At 44.0% G+C, this 20,424-nt stretch overlaps 2 protein-coding genes across 4 annotated transcripts in view; one reads left to right on the top strand and one right to left on the bottom strand.

Moving 5' to 3' along the window:
• psme4b (proteasome activator subunit 4b) overlaps positions 1-13,356 on the top strand; it is a 45,714-nt gene extending 32,358 nt beyond the window's left edge. For all 3 annotated transcript variants that reach the window (XM_035405882.1, XM_035405885.1, XM_035405884.1), the window contains exons 29-47: positions 258-394; positions 722-775; positions 937-1,066; positions 1,439-1,520; positions 1,891-2,041; positions 2,315-2,384; positions 2,652-2,777; positions 3,916-4,068; positions 4,510-4,614; positions 4,842-4,933; positions 5,112-5,243; positions 5,575-5,783; positions 7,052-7,137; positions 7,446-7,574; positions 8,152-8,307; positions 8,780-8,942; positions 9,484-9,617; positions 10,123-10,262; positions 10,786-13,356. In XM_035405882.1, coding sequence (XP_035261773.1) covers positions 258-394; positions 722-775; positions 937-1,066; positions 1,439-1,520; positions 1,891-2,041; positions 2,315-2,384; positions 2,652-2,777; positions 3,916-4,068; positions 4,510-4,614; positions 4,842-4,933; positions 5,112-5,243; positions 5,575-5,783; positions 7,052-7,137; positions 7,446-7,574; positions 8,152-8,307; positions 8,780-8,942; positions 9,484-9,617; positions 10,123-10,257 — 2,244 coding nt within the window. In that variant the 3' untranslated portion in view covers positions 10,258-10,262; positions 10,786-13,356. The remainder of the gene's footprint in view (positions 1-257; positions 395-721; positions 776-936; positions 1,067-1,438; positions 1,521-1,890; positions 2,042-2,314; positions 2,385-2,651; positions 2,778-3,915; positions 4,069-4,509; positions 4,615-4,841; positions 4,934-5,111; positions 5,244-5,574; positions 5,784-7,051; positions 7,138-7,445; positions 7,575-8,151; positions 8,308-8,779; positions 8,943-9,483; positions 9,618-10,122; positions 10,263-10,785) is intronic.
• Positions 13,357-15,386: 2,030 nt separating this feature from the next.
• chac2 (ChaC, cation transport regulator homolog 2 (E. coli)) lies at positions 15,387-20,354 on the bottom strand. The gene is made up of 3 exons (XM_035405959.1): positions 20,000-20,354; positions 19,491-19,526; positions 15,387-18,117 (listed from the first exon to the last, which is right to left on the bottom strand). Exons 1-3 carry the CDS (start codon positions 20,132-20,134, stop codon positions 17,740-17,742), a joined length of 549 nt encoding a protein of 182 aa, XP_035261850.1. The 5' UTR covers positions 20,135-20,354; the 3' UTR covers positions 15,387-17,739.
• Positions 20,355-20,424: the final 70 nt, after the last annotated feature.

Here is a 20,424-nt window from a genome sequence, read left to right as displayed (position 1 = left end):
CGTGGTACATTTGGCTCTGTGTTACAGCAACAATAACAGTGAGATACAGAACCACAGGAACTGGTGTTATAGTGAACAGGAATGAAGTTGAGACTCTCTACCCTGAAGGGTTCTGTGTGGCTGACACACTGACTTCTTGTGGCTGACACACTGACTTCTGGCCAGTCAGACAGCTAACAGGACACCTATACTGCCTGGTAACCGGGTTTTTGTTTGATTATTGATAATGGACCCTTTTGGGCCACCGTCCCTTGCAGATTTCAGAGAATGTGTTGTCTCTGGCCAATATGATCATGAAGTCCCGTAGCCCTGCCTCCTCTGTGGCCCCACCCTCTGCTGAAGTCCTAGAGTTGGGTGTACAGCGTCTACAAGCAAAAAACCTGGACTCACAAGAGTGAGTATTCATTTCTGTATGTAGCTTTTCACTGCACTATATAAACACACAAATTGACCTCAGAAAAGCAAGTATGCATCGCTGTACAGCTCTTTATTACACTCCTCACACAAATACTGACCTTAGTGAGTATTCACTGCTATAGCTTAATGTTCAGCCAGTTATTCAGGCACACAAACTCTGTCACTGTCACTGCGTCACACTGTACCCCACATGCACGCACACACACAACCACACCCTCTGCTTCATCCCTTACTGTATTTGCTGCGTTTGGCTGTGCTGTTGGGTGTGGCAGTGGCAGTGCTGATCACTTCCTCTGCCCTACAGGAAGTACGAGAGGCTAATCGGCGAGCTCCTGGACTGCCTTAGTGATGGAGACCTGTAAGTGCACAAGTTTAGGTTTGCTTTCTTCTGCGTGTGTGTGTGTGTGCACGTTTGTGTGTGTGTGTGTGAGAGTGTGTGTGTGAGAGAGAGAGATAGAGATAGAGACATGTGCTGTTTCTGGCTTGCTAAGTGTCTGTCTGGCTCTCTGTGTACTCCAGGCCCTGGAAGTTTGAACACATGGCTATCGGGCTCCTGTCCCTGCTGCTGCGGGACGATCACCCCCTGCCTGTCCCTGCCGTGCGCTTCTTCATCCAGAGCCTCAACCACGACTCACTCACTGTGCGCCAGGTGAGTGTGACAACTGTGCTGCCAGAGAATTAACCACACATACACGCGCACACATTCATGCACACACACACACACACACAAACCACATACTATGCATGCATGCGTGCACACACACACACACACACAAACCACATACTATGCATGCATGCGTGCACACACACACACACACACAAACCACATACTATGCATGCATGCATGCATACACACACACACACACAAACCACATACTATGCATGCATGCATGCATGCACACACACACACACACACACACACACACACACACAGACCACATATTACGCATGCATGCTCATACACACACACAGCCAATCTACCTGTTGTAAAACTTCTATTCTGTGATTTGTTGTCCACTAGGTGGCAGTATTATCTGTTGCTGGCATCTTGAAGCAGCTGAAGAGGCCCCATAAGAAAGTTCTTGTTAGTCCAGAAGAAATCTGTGAGTAAATGACTTACCTGATCAGAGTCTTGCTTTGCCTATTCTTTGTAACATACTAGAGTCAACTGCAACTTTTCTTCCAGCTTTTTTGGACAGGGAAACATGCCATTGGCTGGGCCAGGCTGCCTAAGCTAACTAGCAAGCTATCAAGGTGGAAAGATAGTAATTAGATGGGCTATTTAGCTAGTTGACTAGATATCATAAACCTTTTTGTTTTCCAAGGTTTTCCATGTTTGTTCAGTTCCATCCAATGAATGACTAATTTCATTCAAAGTTAGTTTTCCTACTGACCGGCTGTGGTAATGGTTTTGATTGTGGTATCTGTTTTTATGACATCACTACACACAAATAATGACTCCCTCCCCTCCAGGTACCAGTGAGGCCGAGGGGATGGTGGCTGAGGACAGACCTGATAATTGGTGGCTTCTGTATGACAGCGAATATCTGCCCCACACACAGCAGGAGTGGGAGAGCTGCCACTTTGTGGAGAAAACCCACTTGGGCTTCTACAGCTGGCCACGGTACGCGCATACACGCACATGCGCACATACACAAATGCGCACACATGCAATCACACTCTCTTTGTTGGGGTTTCCTCTACTTTTCCTTTTCCTCATGTCAGTTTTTCTGATTTGTAACTTTTCTCCACCTTTTTCTTGCTTCCTCTGTCTTCCACACTCTGTCTCCTTCTATCTCTCTCTTTGTACCTGGCATACCCTTTTACTTTCTCTCCCTCCATTTCTATCCCCTCTCTCTTTCTCTGTCTCTTTCTCCCTCCAAATCTCTCTCTATAGGAAGCTGATGCTATATGCTCCTACACATGAGCAGCCAAAGCAAGACCTCAGTAGAGAGGAGATGAGTGAGGTATGCACACACAGTCACTACACACCCACACACACACACACTCACACACTCACTACATACACATGCAGACACACACACACTGCAGCCATACATATACAAGCACACACATACACATAGACTCAAATACACGTTCAGGCACATACACTCAACACACATGCACATTCTACAACCTCATGCACAGGCAATCAAATACATATACACATGCACACAGATGACATAGGATTGCATGCATATAAATGTGATGGTCGGGTGTATTTTGTGTGTCAGAGGGAGCAGGTTGTGTACGACCATTTCATCGACCCCGAGTTCATCGACCAGCTGATCAAGTTCTTGTGCCTTGAGGACCGTAAGGGCAAGGACCGCTTCAGCCCTAGAAGATTCTGCCTCTTCAAGGTAGCAAACCTGCCTCTTACAAAACAACTTGATGTACACTATTTAGGCTCCGCCTCTTAAAGTTACCACACCTGCCTCTTACAGGCCACTAATCTGTAAAGAATTGGCTCCGCCTCTTAAAGTTACCACACCTGCCTCTTACAGGCCACTAATCTGTAAAGAATTGGCTCCGCCTCTTAAAGTTACCACACCTGCCTCTTACAGGCCACTAATCTGTAAAGAATTGGCTCCGCCTCTTAAAGTTACCACACCTGCCTCTTACAGGCCACTGATCTGTACATAATAGGCTCCGCCTCTTAAAGGTACCACACCTGCCTCCTACAGGCCAGTAATCTGTACAGAATAGGCTCCGCCTCTTAAAGGTACCACACCTGCCTCCTACAGGCCAGTAATCTGTACAGAATAGGCTCCGCCTCTTAAAGGTACCACACCTGCCTCCTACAGGCCAGTAATCTGTACAGAATAGGCTCTGCCTCTTAAAGGTACCACACCTGCCTCCTACAGGCCAGTAATCTGTACAGAATAGGCTCCGCCTCTTAAAGGTACCACACCTGCCTCCTACAGGCCAGTAATCTGTACAGAATAGGCTCCGCCTCTTAAAGGTACCACACTTGCCTCCTACAGGCCAGTAATCTGTACAGAATAGGCTCCGCCTCTTAAAGGTACCACACCTGCCTCCTACAGGCCAGTAATCTGTACAGAATAGGCTCCGCCTCTTAAAGGTACCACACCTGCCTCCTACAGGCCTCTATTTTGTACTCTATGTTGGCCCCGGCTCTTTAAGCAAACACACCTGCTTTTTACTCAGTAACACACGAGAAATTACTGTTTTCTGTGGTTTCCAAAATAAGGCCGGGAGACATAATTGGTCAAACTCCCATGCAGTGTCTGCTGTAGTTAATTTCTCCAGCCTTCGTCCATATTCTCTCTACACTTCAGTCTTAATCAAACCTGCTGGCAGGCTTGTGTGTGGGTACGTCTGAAATTGCTGGGTGACTCGAGTCTACTCGTCTGAATGGCTTGTGTTTTGGGTCTTCTGGATTTCTGTATCTGAATTACTCAAAGGCCTGTGTGTGGGTTTGTCTGTATATGACCAGCTGCTCCACTTGCGATGTGGATTTTCTGTGCCCCGCCGCAGGGATTGTTCCGGAACTTCGGCGACGCTTTCCTGCCCGTGTTCCTGCCGCACATGGAGCGCCTGGTGGCCGACTCCCACGAGAGCACGCAGCGCTGCGTCGCTGAGATCATGGCAGGCCTGATCCGCGGCTCCAAACACTGGAGCTACAGCAAGGTGAGAAGGCACAGACACCTCACACACGCACACATACACACGCTGTAGAAACACACACACACCATACACAACACACACAGCACACAGTGCATGCACACAAGTGCACTGTACAACACTACGCACGCACACACACACACACACAGACACACTAGTACACTGTACCTGCACTACACACACATACACACACATGCATCACACACTCACACAGAAGTACACTGAACACACAGTACACACAAGCGCATTTTACAAGCACTACAGATGCACACACACACATACACTGCACATAATACACACAGTACACACGCACACACACACAAACACACACTCACACACAAGTACACTGTACTTGCACCACACACATGCACACACACACTCTACTCCACGTGCACACTTATTACAGTATGAGGTGTGTGTTTCTTATTTGTACCCAACACTCGGCAGGTGGTGCGACTCTGGGAGATGCTCAGTCCTCTGATCCGCACAGCCCTGTCCAACATCACCGTGGAAACCTACGTTGACTGGGGCACCTGCATCGCCACTGCCTGTGTACGTATAGACACACTCGTACACACCTAGATGCACACACTGCAAGGCTATGCCATCAACCTATCCAGAGTGCGTCTGTTTCCTCACTCTTCAATGTCAATGATGAATAAGCGCTACCACATATCAACATTGTGGATTGTGCTCTTTAGTCAGTGATCTTTGACCAGGTCCTAACTTTGTCACGTATTCTGACTGTGTCCTCACGTGTTGGTGTTACATGCTTACAGGAGAGCAGAGACCCTCGGAAGCTGCACTGGCTGTTTGAGATGCTGATGGAGTCACCGGTTAACGGAGAAGGGGGGTCCTTTGTGGATGCCTGGTGAGGCATTCCACTCACAAAATATTCACACACATGCCTGCACATGCGCACACATGATGACATGTTACGCTGGTTGCTGGTGTGTACATAGATGTTTGTGTGTATATGTATAAATGTGTGCAGTGTGCGTGCATTTTGTTTGATTGTGTGTATTTATGTGTATCTCTCTCTCTCTCAGTCGGCTGTATGTGCTACAGGGCGGTCTAGCACAGCAGCAGTGGCGTGTTCCGGAACTCTTGCACAGACTACTGGACTACCTGGAGCCCAAACTCACACAGGTGTACAAGAACGTGCGCGAACGCATTGGGAGGTAAGCCTCACTAGACACACGAACACACACACACACACACACACACACACACAAACACACAAACACGCACACACACACACACACACTTAAACCCTGCAGGACCTGCGCCTGAGGAATTCAAATGATGAGATGTAGAAAACTCTACTACTAATGCACATCAGTTTTATGCTAGCCATCTAAAACTGACATGCTCCCTCCGCTGATACTACCTTCCTCAATCTTTTCTTTTCCATCACTCCCTTGTACGTTCCTCTCTTACCTTCACTCTCACTCGCTTCCTTCTCTCCTCCTTTATACTTAATTTCACTCTCTCTCTCTCTCTCTCTCTCAGTGTGCTGACCTACATCTTCTTGATTGACGTGAGCCTGCCGCTCACTCGGCCTACGACGTCGCCGCGGATCTGGGAGTTCACGGGCCGGGTTCTGGACAAGCTCAAGCCACTGATGGAGGGCGACGAGGAGATCCAGAACCACGTTCTGGAGGAGTACGGAGAGGAGGAGCAGGATGAGAGGACACAGGCCATCAAACTGCTGAAGACTGGTGAGGGGTGAGGGGGGGCATTGTGTGTACGTAACACATGTTCATAGTATGTATGAGATGCCTGGTTAGGGTGTGTGGGTCTTACAGTGCTCAAGTTGCAGATGGTGACTGTGTGTACTACTGCATGTGTCATGTAGTAATATCAGTAATATGTAAGTGATAGGCGAGTAACGCTTTGAAAATGTGTAATGTGTGAGGTTGGTAGTGTGTCAGTGTAATGTGTGCTTTAATGCTGAAGTAGCAGATGGCAGGTGTGTGTGTATGCGTGTGTGTACAATATTTGAGTAATATGTGTTTAAGTGCAGACGTGGCAGACGGCCTGTGTGTGTGTGTGTGTGTATGCATGCATGTGTGGGTGTGTGTGTGTGTGTATGCATGCGTGTGTGTGTGTGTCTGTGTTTGTGTAATGTGTAATATTTGTTTTAATGCTGAAGTAGCAGATGGTGGTTGTTGTTATGTCCCAAAAGCCAAACCGAGTTCCAATAACCAGGGACAACAACGGACAGTAACATATCACATGCCACAAACAAAACAAGGAGTCAAAATCTACATACACTAACAAAAATATAAGATTTATTACAAACAGTAAGACAAAAAACAGAACACATTACCATGTGTAGGCTAACAGGATGGTTCAGGCAAAAAACAGACCAGAGCTAGGCTACTCTTCATTTAAAAGAAAGCACAGTTCTAAACCTCACTACCGGGGCAAAGAAAAAGGAGTCAGTCTTCTGGCAAACTTCTTCCTGCTCTGGCCTAACCGTCTACAAACATGTTAAAACAAAGAAACTGCCTGACCACCTGCAACCTACAACACAAAAGTACCAACACAACATACACAGAAAACAAAACATGATAGTGGCAAATTGTGACACACAAAAGTAAAGGGAGTCTTAAAAAGGCGTCTGAGTCAAATAGGAATATCTCTTCCCAAAGGAATCTCTGAAAAGCCCCCTTCAACTGAGGTGTCTTCAGGCTTTATCCGGTTGACTTAGGTGGACACAGGTGTGCATCGTCAAGCAATCAAGCCCCAATCAGCTCCACCTGCAGGATTAATACTTGCACGCAGACTCACAGAGCAAGGGAACGTAACAGCGTGTGTGCATGTATGTGTGTAATATCTCAGTAGTGCTGGTGGGCAGTGTGTGTGTGTGTGTGGTTGTGTGTGTGTGATGTCTCAGTAACTTGTGTTGTAATGCTGAAGTAGCAGATGGTGGGTGTGTGTGTGTGTGTGTGTGTGTGTAAAGTCTCAGTAATGTGTGTTTTAGTGCTGAAGTGGCAGATGGCCAGTGCGGGGCGCTCTTTCTCCACTGCGGTTCGGGAACAGGTGCAGCTTCTGCCCCTGCTCTTCATGGTGAGCGTTCATTCTCTCTCTCATAAAGCATAATGCCCCTCTCTTCATATTTCCATTTTACACATGCTGTGGTCACACTGTAACTTAGCTTAGGGCAGTCCCATTTTCCCTGTCGTTTTCTGATTCAGTGTGTGGTTCAAACTCTCAAACACCGTTTCAGACAAACACACAAGCACACACGCACACACACATACACACACACAAGGACATCTGCACACATGCACACACACACACACACTGCCTTGTATATACACACAGTCTCGCAGATACATACAGAGTTGTGAGTGTGCCTTTCTGTGTGTGTGCAGATTGCTCCGGTGGAGAATGATGACAGCTACGATGAGATGAAAAGGGACGCAAAAGCCTGCCTGTCACTCATGTCCCAGGGGCTGCTGTACCCAGGGCAGATCCCAGAGGTGCTGTGTACACTGGAGAAGGTGAGACACCAGGGGGCACTCCTGAGCACAGCTCGCTTCTCAGTGGGTAATCCAGAAATGGTGCAGTACATGTCCGAAAACGGTTTACATACCTACTACTGAGTATACAAGTTCCATATAGATTTTATACTGTACAACTTGTATACTCAATAATAGGCAAGTAAGATATTTTTAGCAAATGAAATGCAATGCTGTCTCAATGACTACTTATGTAAATCACATGATTGGCTACTCCTGCTCACGTGACCCTGGATGGTGCAGATTTTAGTTTTACCAGTTGAAATTTTACATTTACTGTTGTAGAACCCAGACAGGTAAGTTGAATTGTTTGTAGGAATAACTGTATGCAGACTGACATTATTTGATTCTAGAATTCTTCATGTAGCATGTTTGCTTATTATATAATGTCTTGAATAGTAAGTATTTGTTCAGCATGCATAGAGTGTGTAGTAAAAGAGAAGCAGAGCGATATTGGATCTGTCCAGATGGATGGACTGTACTTTAGGGGTAGTGGCATTGCTTGTTTTCCATGTGAGATCCAAACGTGTAACAGCAGGGGGCGCTCTCTCTCCCGCAGATTGCCCACAGCAGCTCCTGGCATGCGCGCTACACGGTGCTGACCTTCCTGCAGGTCATGGTCTTCTACAACCTTTTCACCTTCCTGAGCGACGAGCAGAGCATCCACACCGTGCGAGTGCTGGTCCTCACTCTGCTGGAGGATGAGCAGCTGGAGGTGCTGACACACACACACACACTCATACACACAAACACATACACTCATTCACGCACACCTACACACACACACACACACACGCACACACAAACACACACATACAGACACACGTTCACACACACAGACACACGCATACACACAGAGGTACAGACACACATACACACGCGCATGCACATGCACATGTACGCGCACATGTACGCACACATGCACACACACAGACATGCTCGAAGTACAGCCACACGCATGTACGCGTGCATGCGCACACACAAACATACAACTTTTGCGACCTTATTATATTAACCCTTTTCCCGTCTTTCTCATTGTCTTTCCTTCCCTAATCCCCTTGGCCTGTCTTGTACCCTCTGCCTTTCCTTCTCTCCCTTTCCCTCCCTCTTTTTCACCTTCCCTCCCTCCCTCTCTCTCCTCCTCTTTATCCCTCCCACCCCCCCCCCCCCCCCCCCCCCCGCCTCAGGTGCGTGAGATGGCTGCCACCACTCTGAGCGGTTTCCTGCAATGTAACTTCCTGTCCATTGACGCTTCCATGCAAACTCACTTTGAGACCCTCTGTAAGACCCGGCTGCCCAAGAAGAAGAAGAGAGATCTGGGCTCGACGGTGGACACCGTCCCCTCTGCAGGTACCACACGCCCTACATGCTTCTGAATGCACGTGCTGCATGTGTGACACGGCACAAACTGAACACTAGACATGAATGAGACTACACAAGCTGCATACATCACACTGCACGCATAGCACTGCACATGCTACACGCTATAGCCTTAACATGTACTGTACTGCACTTGCTGTAATTATTTGCATATTCACATACTGCGTATTCAAGTATTACACAGTTCATATACTTACTTTGTACTTACTTTACTTTCGACGTATCACGCAGTTCATATACTTACTTTGCTTCACCCTCAGCTCAAGGGGGCATAACATAATGGAGTCGAACACTAGATGGGAATGGTTACAAATGAGTTTATTAAACTATCAAAACAAAAAGAGTAAAGAAAAATGAAAAATGTGATTGAGAGAGAGAGACTGGAGGAGAAGTTCTTTTATAGTGCCTCAACCATGTGGCTCTGAGCAGCAATCACAGCTGATTGGCTTATTATACTCTGCCTTTGTTCCAATGTGCTTGTGTCTGTGTGTGTGTGTGGGTGTGTGTACAGACCTTATGCGGCGCCATGCTGGAGTGCTGGGTCTAAGCGCCTGCATCCTCTCCAGTCCGTACAATGTGCCCAGCTGGATGCCCCAACTACTCATGAACCTGAGCGCTCACCTCAACGACACACAACCCATAGAGGTACGGAACACCACTCATAGCTCATAGAAGCACTGAACACCACACTAAGCTCATAGAGGTACTGAACACCACACACAGCCCATAGAAGTATTGAACACCACACAGCCTACAGAGGTACTGGATATCACACAGCCCATAGAGGTACTGAACACCACACAGCCTACAGAGGTACTGGATATCACACACAGCCCATAGAGGTACTGAACACCACACAGCCTACAGAGGTACTGGATATCACACACAGCCCATAGAGGTACTGAACACCACACAGCCTACATAGGTACTGAACACCACACAGCCTACAGAGGTACTGGATATCACACACAGCCCAAAGAGGTACTGAACACCACACAGCCTACAGAGGTACTGAAAATCACACACAGCCCATAGAGGTACTGAACACCACACACTGCCCATAGAGGTACTGAACACCAAACACAGCACAGAGAGGAACTGAACACCACCCACAACAATACTGAGGTACTGACCTAAATTTCTATGGCAGATGACCGTGAAGAAGACGCTGTCAGACTTCCGACGGACTCACCATGACAACTGGCAGGAGCACAAGCAGCAGTTCACTGATGACCAGCTAGTGGTGCTGACCGACCTGCTAGTGTCACCCTGCTACTATGCCTAGAACAGGTATTTTACCTGCACACCAACACACATTACGTTACATTACAGGCATTTAGCAGATCCTCTTATCCAGAGCGACTTACACAACTTTTACATGGCATTTACATTACATCCAATTATGCAGCTGGTTATGTACTGAAGCAATACAGGTTAAGTACCTTGCTCAAGGGTACAACGGCAGTGTACCGAGAATCGAACCTGTGACTTTTAGGTTACAAGACCAGTACCCATTATACTACACTGCCGCTCACCTGTACATCCATTTACCTGCTCATGTCATTCATCTGCTACTATACTTAGAACAGGCATTTCACTTCTGCACTGCTACGCCTGTGCATATTTATAGCCCCTCATTGTTTACCTGCTGCAATGCTTTGGCAATTTTCCCTCCTCTGTTACACCCATTCATCTGAGCCTGAAGGCTTAAGGCGAATGAGGTTTGAAAACAGAACCACAGTTCAGTTCAACCAGCGAGTCCCACGCCACCTTTCAGCTCTGACCGCAGCCACGTTCTCTCTCTTTTTTTCAGGGCATCACAGGACTCTCTTCAAGAGACCATTTTTTGTTTTCATGAATTATTTTTTTGTTATACATTTTGTGAAGATTGAGGAACAAACAAAATGATATATTTTTTGTCATGTGGGTCTTTCCCACTCTCCTGTGGTCTGTGGTCTGTCTGAATACGCTGTGGTCATCCACGGTCATCCACGGTTAGGACTGAAGCGCCCAAAGACCTGCTATTCAGCAGACCATGTGTTTGGGGGAAATTTCTGAAAACGTGTTTCGTTCTTTAGGTCTTGTGTCTGATGTACTTCATTTTTCAGATGAATCCAAGGTGTTTGTGAATCCAAGGAGTCTACGGTCTAATATTACGGTCCCATTTCCCTCCAGTTTAGAGTGTGCAGAGGTGATTTACAGCGATGCTTTTCCCTTACTCTACAGCATTGTGTGGAGGTTCACATAATTATAGCAGTGTGATTCACACATGTACAGCACAGTGTTAAGATTTACAGATTTACAACATGTTGATGAGGTCTGCATGAGGTCAGCACCGTGTTAAGATCGCATACTGAATTTTCAGCACTGTATTAAAATATCATACTGAATTTGCAGCACTGTTAAAATCTCATACTGAATTTGCAGCACAATGCTGAGATCACATACTGAATTAGCAGCACTGTGTTAAAATTGCATACTGAATTTGCAGCACTATGTTGAGATCACATACTGAATTAGCAGCACTGTGTTAAAATCGCATACTGAATTTGCAGCACTATGTTGAGATCACATACTGAATTAGCAGCACTGTGTTAAAATCGCATACTGAATTTGCAGCACTATGTTGAGATCACATACTGAATTAGCAGCACTGTGTTAAAATCGCATACTGAATTTGCAGCACAATGCTGAGATCACATACTGAATTAGCAGCACTGTGTTAAAATCGCATACTGAATTTGCAGCACTATGTTTAGAGCACATACTGAATATGCAGTACTGTCGAGAGTCACACATTTACCAAGACCTGTAAGCAGTCTGGCAGGTGGCATTTGGAGAAGGTTCATTGCTGGTGAAAGGCCACCATACAAAATGTAGCCTAATTGTTGACTTAATGTACAAATTGTGTGTGTTTGTATTATATGTGTACCTTTGTAAATAGTACACACACACATTTAACATGTACGTATGTAGATACTCCTTGTGTACCTTTATATGTTGTAAACTCACATTACTATTTTCTGAAGTGTGTTGTCTATCTATCCATTATCTAACCCCTAATTCCTGGTCAGGGTTGTAGGGGACTGGAATCTATCCCAGCATGTATTGGGAGAGAGGCAGGAATACACCTTGGACTGGTCACCAGTCTATCGCAGGGCACACACACCATTCACTCTCACTCATACATACAGGAAATTTAGAATCTCCAGTTAGCCTACCACATGTCTTTGGACTGTGGGAGGAAACCAGAATAACTAGAGGACTCTCACGCAGACACGGGAAGAAACATGCAAACTCCACACAGAAAGGCCCCGGCCGGGACTCAAACCCAGAACCCTCTTGCTGTGAGGCGACCACTACAGTGTTGTCCCTGAGAATTACAATAACAGTATTGTAATTCCTTTGTTATTTGGAGAGGCACATTCTGGAAATTTCAGGGGATGTAAGAATTTGCTGCAATGTGGCCCAGTCGGTATAAGCGATCAATGCAAAACCATGCTGAGCTCGACTAGGCTGGTTTCCTGGACTCATCCCCCTAGCTGTTGTGTGGGCTTTCTTGTGCATGAACTCGCCGCTGGTCCACAGGTATGTGTTTTGGCGGTGCGCAGGACGTTCAGCTCTAATGCTGTTTGAGTGTGCGTGGGCGGCGCGGTGGAAATAGGGCGGCGAAGCTGCTCGTTAAAAACAGGAAACAGGAAAAAAAAGTCGATTCATTTCCTCACACATTTCTGATAAACTTTTTACTGGCCATTCTGTCATGATAGCGCGGTAATAACTCAAATGCCGAAAAAGGCTGATTCTGACGTGAGGGCATTGTGTGGGATGTGAGGCAACTGCAGCATCGCCGTTCTGTTTCCGTCGTACTGCAGTGGGCGATATCGAGCAACGACGAGGACGAACGCTCAAAACCATGACTAACCATGACCATGCCGGGTTAGTGGGCATCAGTTTGGATGTGTGTGTGTGTGTGTGTGTGTGTTAGTGAGTGTGTGGTAGTATATGCATGTCCTTGTTACACAGCAATATGAATATAAGCATGTGTCTATGTGTTCTTACTCAGGGCTCAGTGTTACTGTATGGATGCCATGTGATTACAATGCCCCCACCACCAATTTAGCCGTGAGCTCAGATACTGAGTTGATAATCATTATTATTCTAGATTTTTATAACCAATACAAATGGTGTGGATTATGTCAACAAACTGCAAACCAGCTTTTATTTTACATGCATGGGCCCAGTCATTGTGTGTTCTGGCTGATCCCACTGAATCTGTCTGTACAGAACCACTGTATACAGTATTGCCAAAAGTGCAGGGACTTTTTTTTATAGTGGATGTATGTTTGCCTATCTTAATGAAGAGCCAATAAAAGAGTTGTTTGTATTTTTGTGTGAATGTGCATTGTTTTTCAACTACCCCTGATAATCCAATATAAATAATTACCTGCCCACTTCTGAGGACCAAACATTCTTGGTCCGTGTCATTTGTTTGTTTGGTTTTGGAAGAAAATGTTTTTGATGCCATTTTATTAATTTAGATTGTGTGCCACCTATATACTTTTGCACAATTTAACTTCTTAAACAGAAAGTCAGTAGTAAAGTTCTAAATGTCTATCAGCCTTTTCTCTTAAAGGAGAAGCTGTATTTTGAATAGACCATGAAAAGTTGCATCAGATTCAGCTTTGAGAATGTGTTTGTGAAAGGTTAACAGCTCCCTCTGGTGGAGCAAAGAGTGCAGCAGGCATCGAAAGAGTAGCTTCTGAGGATGTAGAGGGCGAAGTTTACATGTCTTTTCCCAGACAAAAATATCAGTTTAACCCACCTCACGCATGGCATAGCTGCCACAAAGATTTCCCAGGATAGCATTTGATCACATTTCATACAGGTTCACATGCAGTAAAATGTTAAGTGTTAATTCAGCTCATACAGAGTACCTATGAGTCCAATAGGGACCATATGCACTCTGTAAGAGTTGATTTAACACTGAACATTTTACTGTGTATGGACTTGGATGACTGAGTTAAATGCCCTGTGATTGTTTATTAAAAAATCACATGTTTTGGTTGAGCCAAAGTATTAAAATGTGTTGGCAAACTTGAAATCTTCCTACAATGAGCCAGCACTGTCCTTGCACTGCAGTCAGAAAAAATAGGAACAGTAACCAACAAAATTGTGTTTTAAATGTTAATATAACAAATGATAGCAATATTCCGTGCTTACCATTAACCAATAATTAGCATATAATTAAAACATTAGCTATTGAAGTGCTTATCCTAATGCAATCACCACTGACCTATTTCATCAGGACGGACAATGAAAAACAAAACAATGCTTTAAACATACAATTGATTTATAAATTATGCACTAGTGTAATTGTTTTCTGCAGAACCACATGGTTTACAGGCACCATAAAACATCATAAAAACAATATTAAAATAAAGAATGTTAATTACATTCCCTCTGGGGATGGATGGGCCCAAAGTACATTACAAAGAATATTATAATCATGTAAGCACAAAATGGATACAATGTAATTGGGTTTACTAGAAGCTTTAATATGAAACATATCTGTTTCATATGTCCACATTATGTTCAATATATAGCAAATATCCATGTCTTAGATGAAGGCTAAGAAATGTTTTAAATGCATTTTATTTTGCTTTAAAATGACAATATGTTTACCAATGTGTCAACTTTCTGGAATGCCCCGGTCAGGGGCGGAGACGGAGGGGTGGTGGGTAAGCCTCTGTCTTGCCCAACCAATCAGAAAATGGGAAAAATAAAGATTTGATGAGCATTTATGAGTTTTTATGTGTTAAGAGTTTAAGATTATATTTCTCCATGTTAAAGTTTCAACCTCTTAGAAACAAGCGATTAGTCTGTCCATTCTTAAATTTGTTTCATTTTCTGCTCATACCAATGCTGAAATCGAAATCGATGTGTGAGGCGTGCTTGTTACATCTGAAATGGAAACTCAGATATTTAAAAATGCCCACCTTGTCTGTGCATTCTTGAACCAACCCTGGCCATGGAGTGCCAAGATCACCCCATTTGTTTTTAGCTGTCGGTCGGTCGGCTGGTTGGTCGGCTGGTCCACAAAAGTCTCCCACCCCGTAGCTGCCAGTGTTCGCCCCAGGAGGCTGAAATTTGGCATGGAGGTTGGTCATGACTGAAGGTAGAGCTGAGTAACCTTCAGGCCGATTGACCAAGAAGGGGGCGTGGCGATGGGCGTGGCCTATCACAAAAAGGCGCATAACTTTCGAATGGATTCACAGATTTGCACAAGATTTTGTGGAAAGTTTGGTCATGAGCCAAAGAAGAGATCACGTGTTTGTGTGAGGGTGTGTGCGTGGATGCATGCACACATGGATGCGTGTGCTGTCGCAGCTATTCACGCTTGTTCATACAAGTGTACTTCTTTTAGTTGCTATAATTTTTATTTAGAATTGCGATTTGACACATTAAGTAGCATATAACATACTCTTAATTTAGGATTTTACACACTTACTGTACAGAAGGAAAGACACCCAAATAGCTCTGGATTTAAAGGTTAATCTAACAAACCCACCATTAGCCATAGTCCTATAGACAAAAGCTGAGGCTCAACACAACAGTCACACACACAATGAAGACATGAATGAAACCTGCACATATAAACAAAATAAATGTAAATTAATACATTTTTCCTGAGTGAGGATATTTTAAAGAGGCTGGAACCTTCAAGCAGTGAGCAGGTCATATGAGCAAAAGCGTGCAAAGAAGATAGGGACGTACATTTTACCAACATGAAGTAGTAACAGTGACCATTTTGCCTATAATGCACAATGCCCTTTTCCAGACACTACACCTGGAAAACATTTCATATTTTACGCGCTATCAATGAGAGGAAGACTACTGTAACCATTTAAAATGTACCAGTTATACATGTGTAATAAAGCATTACCAGTGACATTATATGTCATTACATCACTGATTCTAATTAAACACTAAATATGAGTAAGTGTGATATAAAGTCCAGAATTTTCAGATACAACACAAGGTTACAACCAATACAACTTCTAAATCATAGACCTGTATACAAATTATGAATTCCAATACCTTCTTAACAATGCATTTTTTTTAAATTATCATGTGCGTACAATATAATGGCGATGTGTAACGTAGTTAGAGATCCACACATTTATAACTGCTCTTTATGGTTACAAGGGCAAAGTGTTAAAACGACCATTACATTCATACGGCCTTTTCATATTGTCAGAAAACATCCAAACTTTTTCAGTATGATTTTTTCTTTAAATAATTAACAGGGTAATAATTTAAAGGGTAGTCGATATATCATTTCTATAACAATTTTGCAGTGTATTACCTAACATTTTATTCAACTGAAAATTTAGGTACACAGTAAAATGTTCAGTGGTACTAAACTCCGATAAAGTTTTTGATTAACAAAATCAGATTATAATGTGACTAACATCTGATTTATTCATTTAAAATCTAACAAACTATTACTCTGACAGAACATGCGACCCCTGTTAAGACACAGAAGCTCTGTTCAAGCTGAAAACTGAACTGTATATCAATTTACAACTTGCTCAGTGCCCATGTTCTTAAAAGAAATAAACAAATAAACATACTTAGTTCCCCATAGCTACATATTTACCAACAATAGCAACAGCAAGCCTCAGGCCCGGTTAACAGATTAGCCACAGGCTAAATTTATGAAGCTGTTAGACAGTGCCCCGTGTGGACAGGAATGGCTGGATTCTTTTCTCAGACTTTCCTCTGTCATCCGCAACTTTTCTGGCCCATTTGCAAGGGGCAGCCACTGCACCTCCTTTTCAATTGGGGTTCAGTATAGCCGAGACAGGGGCTGGGCAACACAGGTCCTGGAGTTCCAGAGGTATTTCTGGTTTCCATCCCATCTGAGTCTCGATCATCCGAGTCTGAATGGCTAAGTACTCCAGCACATGGTCACCTGTGTTCATTAAGCCTTATCAATAAACCAATTATTGATAAGTGGTTCAGAAGGTGCAAAACACAATAACATCTCTAGCACTCCCGGACCACGGTTGCTTACCCATGGTGTAGCAGATAGGCCTACCTCTTCCTAGCTTAAACCATGTGAATATATTTAAGAACATAACGTATTGTGCGTGTTTATCACAATTCAACATAATGTTAAAAACATGTGATGAATGGATTTTTGTATTATTACCTGAAACCAACAAAGACATTTGTGATTCCCTTTAATGTTAAAAAAAAAATGTTAAATGTGCATTACTTTGTTGACAAAATGTCTATCTACCCAAAATTGCACCTGACAGCTGAAATTATTTCACAGGAATCTAACTGCAATTATTTTAATACACATTAGTATTTCATATTTTATTCCACAGTTGACCTGCAAAGTCTAATAGAGAAATAATTACTGAAACCTCCCCAGACTGTCCATAATGTTTTCATATCACTGTAGAACAGCTCAAATTATTATTGGCACTTGTCACAGAAATCAATTTACACAACACCTGTCCTGCTGATTACAATCACATCCTCAAATATGACACATTTGCAAATATGTCTTCCTTCCAGTTCTGGGTATTGTCAAGGCAACCCAGATGCACCTTGGTTCTGACAGATTGATTTGTTCTCTAGTACTTGTAATAGGCTTCTATTGTGCAAGACCAGGTCTTTCTACAGGTCACGGGAATATTCCTACCTGAGAATGGATGGAATAGTTTATACCCCCCCACCCCCCCCACCACCTCGATCACACGCAGTCTCCCTCCTCCTGCAGCAGCTCCCTCACCAGACGCTCCAGGGAGAACAGGTGCTCGTCTGGGTCCTCGGGTAGAAGGTGGCGTATGGCGTTGGCGAGCTCAAACAGGTACTCCGTGTTCCGGCCACTGGGTCCTACCGAATTCAGGATCTGCCTGGCAATGAGCTCCAGGGGGGCGGGGCCCAGGTAATCTGGGTTGTCGCACGACCCAATGTACAATAGTGTGTCCTGGGGCTCCATGTGTGACTCCTTGGGGTAAAAGGTCACGGTGATCACCCTGTACCCCCCTTTCTCCCGGTAGTCCAGGTACTCCTTCACCTCCTGTTCCTTTCCCTTGGGAAGCTTGTAGGCGATGCCCCACACACAGCCCTGTTGGGCAAAGCAAATTACACTTCAAAACACGTTACCCGCCAGTCAAATTCACCTTAGTTACAGCAGGTGGAGCAGGTGGAGTGCGTATTGCACTGAAAAAGTCCACACTGTCACTCCGATAGCCCCACTCAGACTACACACTGTAAAGCAATGCACACAGAGACAGTACTTCAGTGCTAATTTCACCATTTCTGTGTCAAATAACATCAGGTTCACAATCTTTTTTGATTCCTTAATCAATAATGAATAATTCTTCTTCAATAATTAATCTGTGAAATTAGCCAATTAACCCTCCGGTTATGTTGGTGGATCAGTTACATCAGTAATGTTCCTGGGTCAATTTTGACCCGGTACGGTTTAGGCCCAACCACCTCCTGTTGATCATAATGGGTATTTTACTGTTCAACTGTATTTCCCTTAAGTACCACCGAGTCACTCATCCACAAGTATTAGATTGCCAAGGTTTTGCAATTTACAGTCCATACAGATCTCATTTATTTCATGATACACCACACGTTTTCATTATAAAACACACATTTTGCAGCTGCTCAAGGAATTGTCCTGACTGCTCAAGGAATATCCTCCGACTGTGAAGTTTCCCATTTTTCTATCCTGGGGCCATCTCAGTCCAGATCACAAATGATTTTTATGCAGACACATCAAAGATGCACTATATGACCACTGGGTATGGGGCTGTTTTTCATGGTTCGGGCTAGGCCCCTTAGTTCCAGTGAAGGCAAATCGTAATGCTACAGCATACAGTCACATTCTGGACTGTGTTTCCCCAACAGTTTGGGGAAGGCCCTTTCCTGTTTCAGCATGACAATGCTCCCAGGCACACAGCAAGGTCCATATAGAAATGGTTTTGTCAAGAACGGTGTGGAAGAACTTGACTGGCCAGCACAGAGCCCTGACCTCAACCACATCAACACCTTTGGGATCAATTGGAAAGTCAACTGCGAGCCAGGCCTAAATTCTGAATCAGTGCCCGACCTTGCTAATGCTCTTCTGGCTGAATGGAAGCACACCCCAGCAGCAATGCTCCAACATCTAGTATAAAGCCTTCCCATTTTGGCAGTTCTTAATCAGTGTGATTTTTTTATTTCAAATCGCACGAAGTACACCGTTCCAGTACACCAGTAAAAGAAAATATTTCAATATAGGCCTACTGCTTTTGCATCAAAACACTAGATTTGGAGACTAGTGAGTGAGAAAAGATGTTGGGGGGTTGCAAACACTGTAAAATGCCCAACGAAGCACAAATGTAAATTACTCAGAAATAAGAAAATAATCTGAACTTCAGAAGAAACAGCCTGTTTTAGCTATGTTCATGAAAAGTATAAGGCAACTACTGCTCATATATTGCTTACCTCGGGGTCTTCGACAAGTGTCACCACTCGACCGGGCTAAAAGGGGGAGGGAGAGAAAATTATACCCTATTTTAACACGTTTCCAGTGTATTATGTGTCGAAAGCCGCACGAAACCCAGAAATGAGTCCCTTGTAATAATAATAATAATCATAATAATAATCATAATAATAATAATAATAATAAGGTGCTCTTTATTACAATGCTACATTATTTAATTCTATTTTTCTTGAACCTCATATTAAAAATAAAACAGTGAGTTATTCCAATAACGTAATGAAGCTAAAACGCATTAATACTTATTATCCTTTACGTATGTATTACGTATTAACGTAACAATACTAACGGGAACGCTGGTTAAATCAGATTTCCTCTCATGAATGCTTAACACAGTGGCTAGCTGCGTTATCTAGGATAACTTTAGCTAGTTTACTCTAGATACGACTGGCTGTAGCCTCGTAAGTAGCGAAACGTTGAAAATGACAGAAATCTTGACAGCCAACATTCGTACCTTCCCCGGTACACCTCGATGGTCAGTACTCCCTTGCCAAAATCTGCGGCTGAAACCCCGGATATAGCCAGTACGCTTCTCCTCAAAGGGGAAATCCACTTTCCAAATCAGCGATCCGTACCCGAAAACCCACATCTTCTGTTCCTACACAGCTTGCAAATTCGTCACAACACAAAATATTCAGCTACGAGGTTTTTGTCATGACTGTCTCAAAATTGTAATACTATGAGCGTCATACACTAGGGGCATTGTACGTGTTCTATCTTGCCAGCATAATTATTTATTTTTAAATATCTACCGACAAGTTAACAGATACATAAGGGCACATTGAACTGAACTGCTACCGAAGTCTCTCTGCGATATTGACCCCTTTTAAGGACAACTGGGATTTGAAGTTTTTAACTACCGGTAACTGAAGTTGTATT

Source organism: Anguilla anguilla, chromosome 2 (assembly GCF_013347855.1).
Source record: "Anguilla anguilla isolate fAngAng1 chromosome 2, fAngAng1.pri, whole genome shotgun sequence".
Taxonomy (NCBI): Eukaryota; Metazoa; Chordata; class Actinopteri; order Anguilliformes; family Anguillidae; genus Anguilla; species Anguilla anguilla.
Note: the sequence above shows the minus strand (reverse complement) of the source record. Positions and strands in the feature narration are given on the sequence as shown.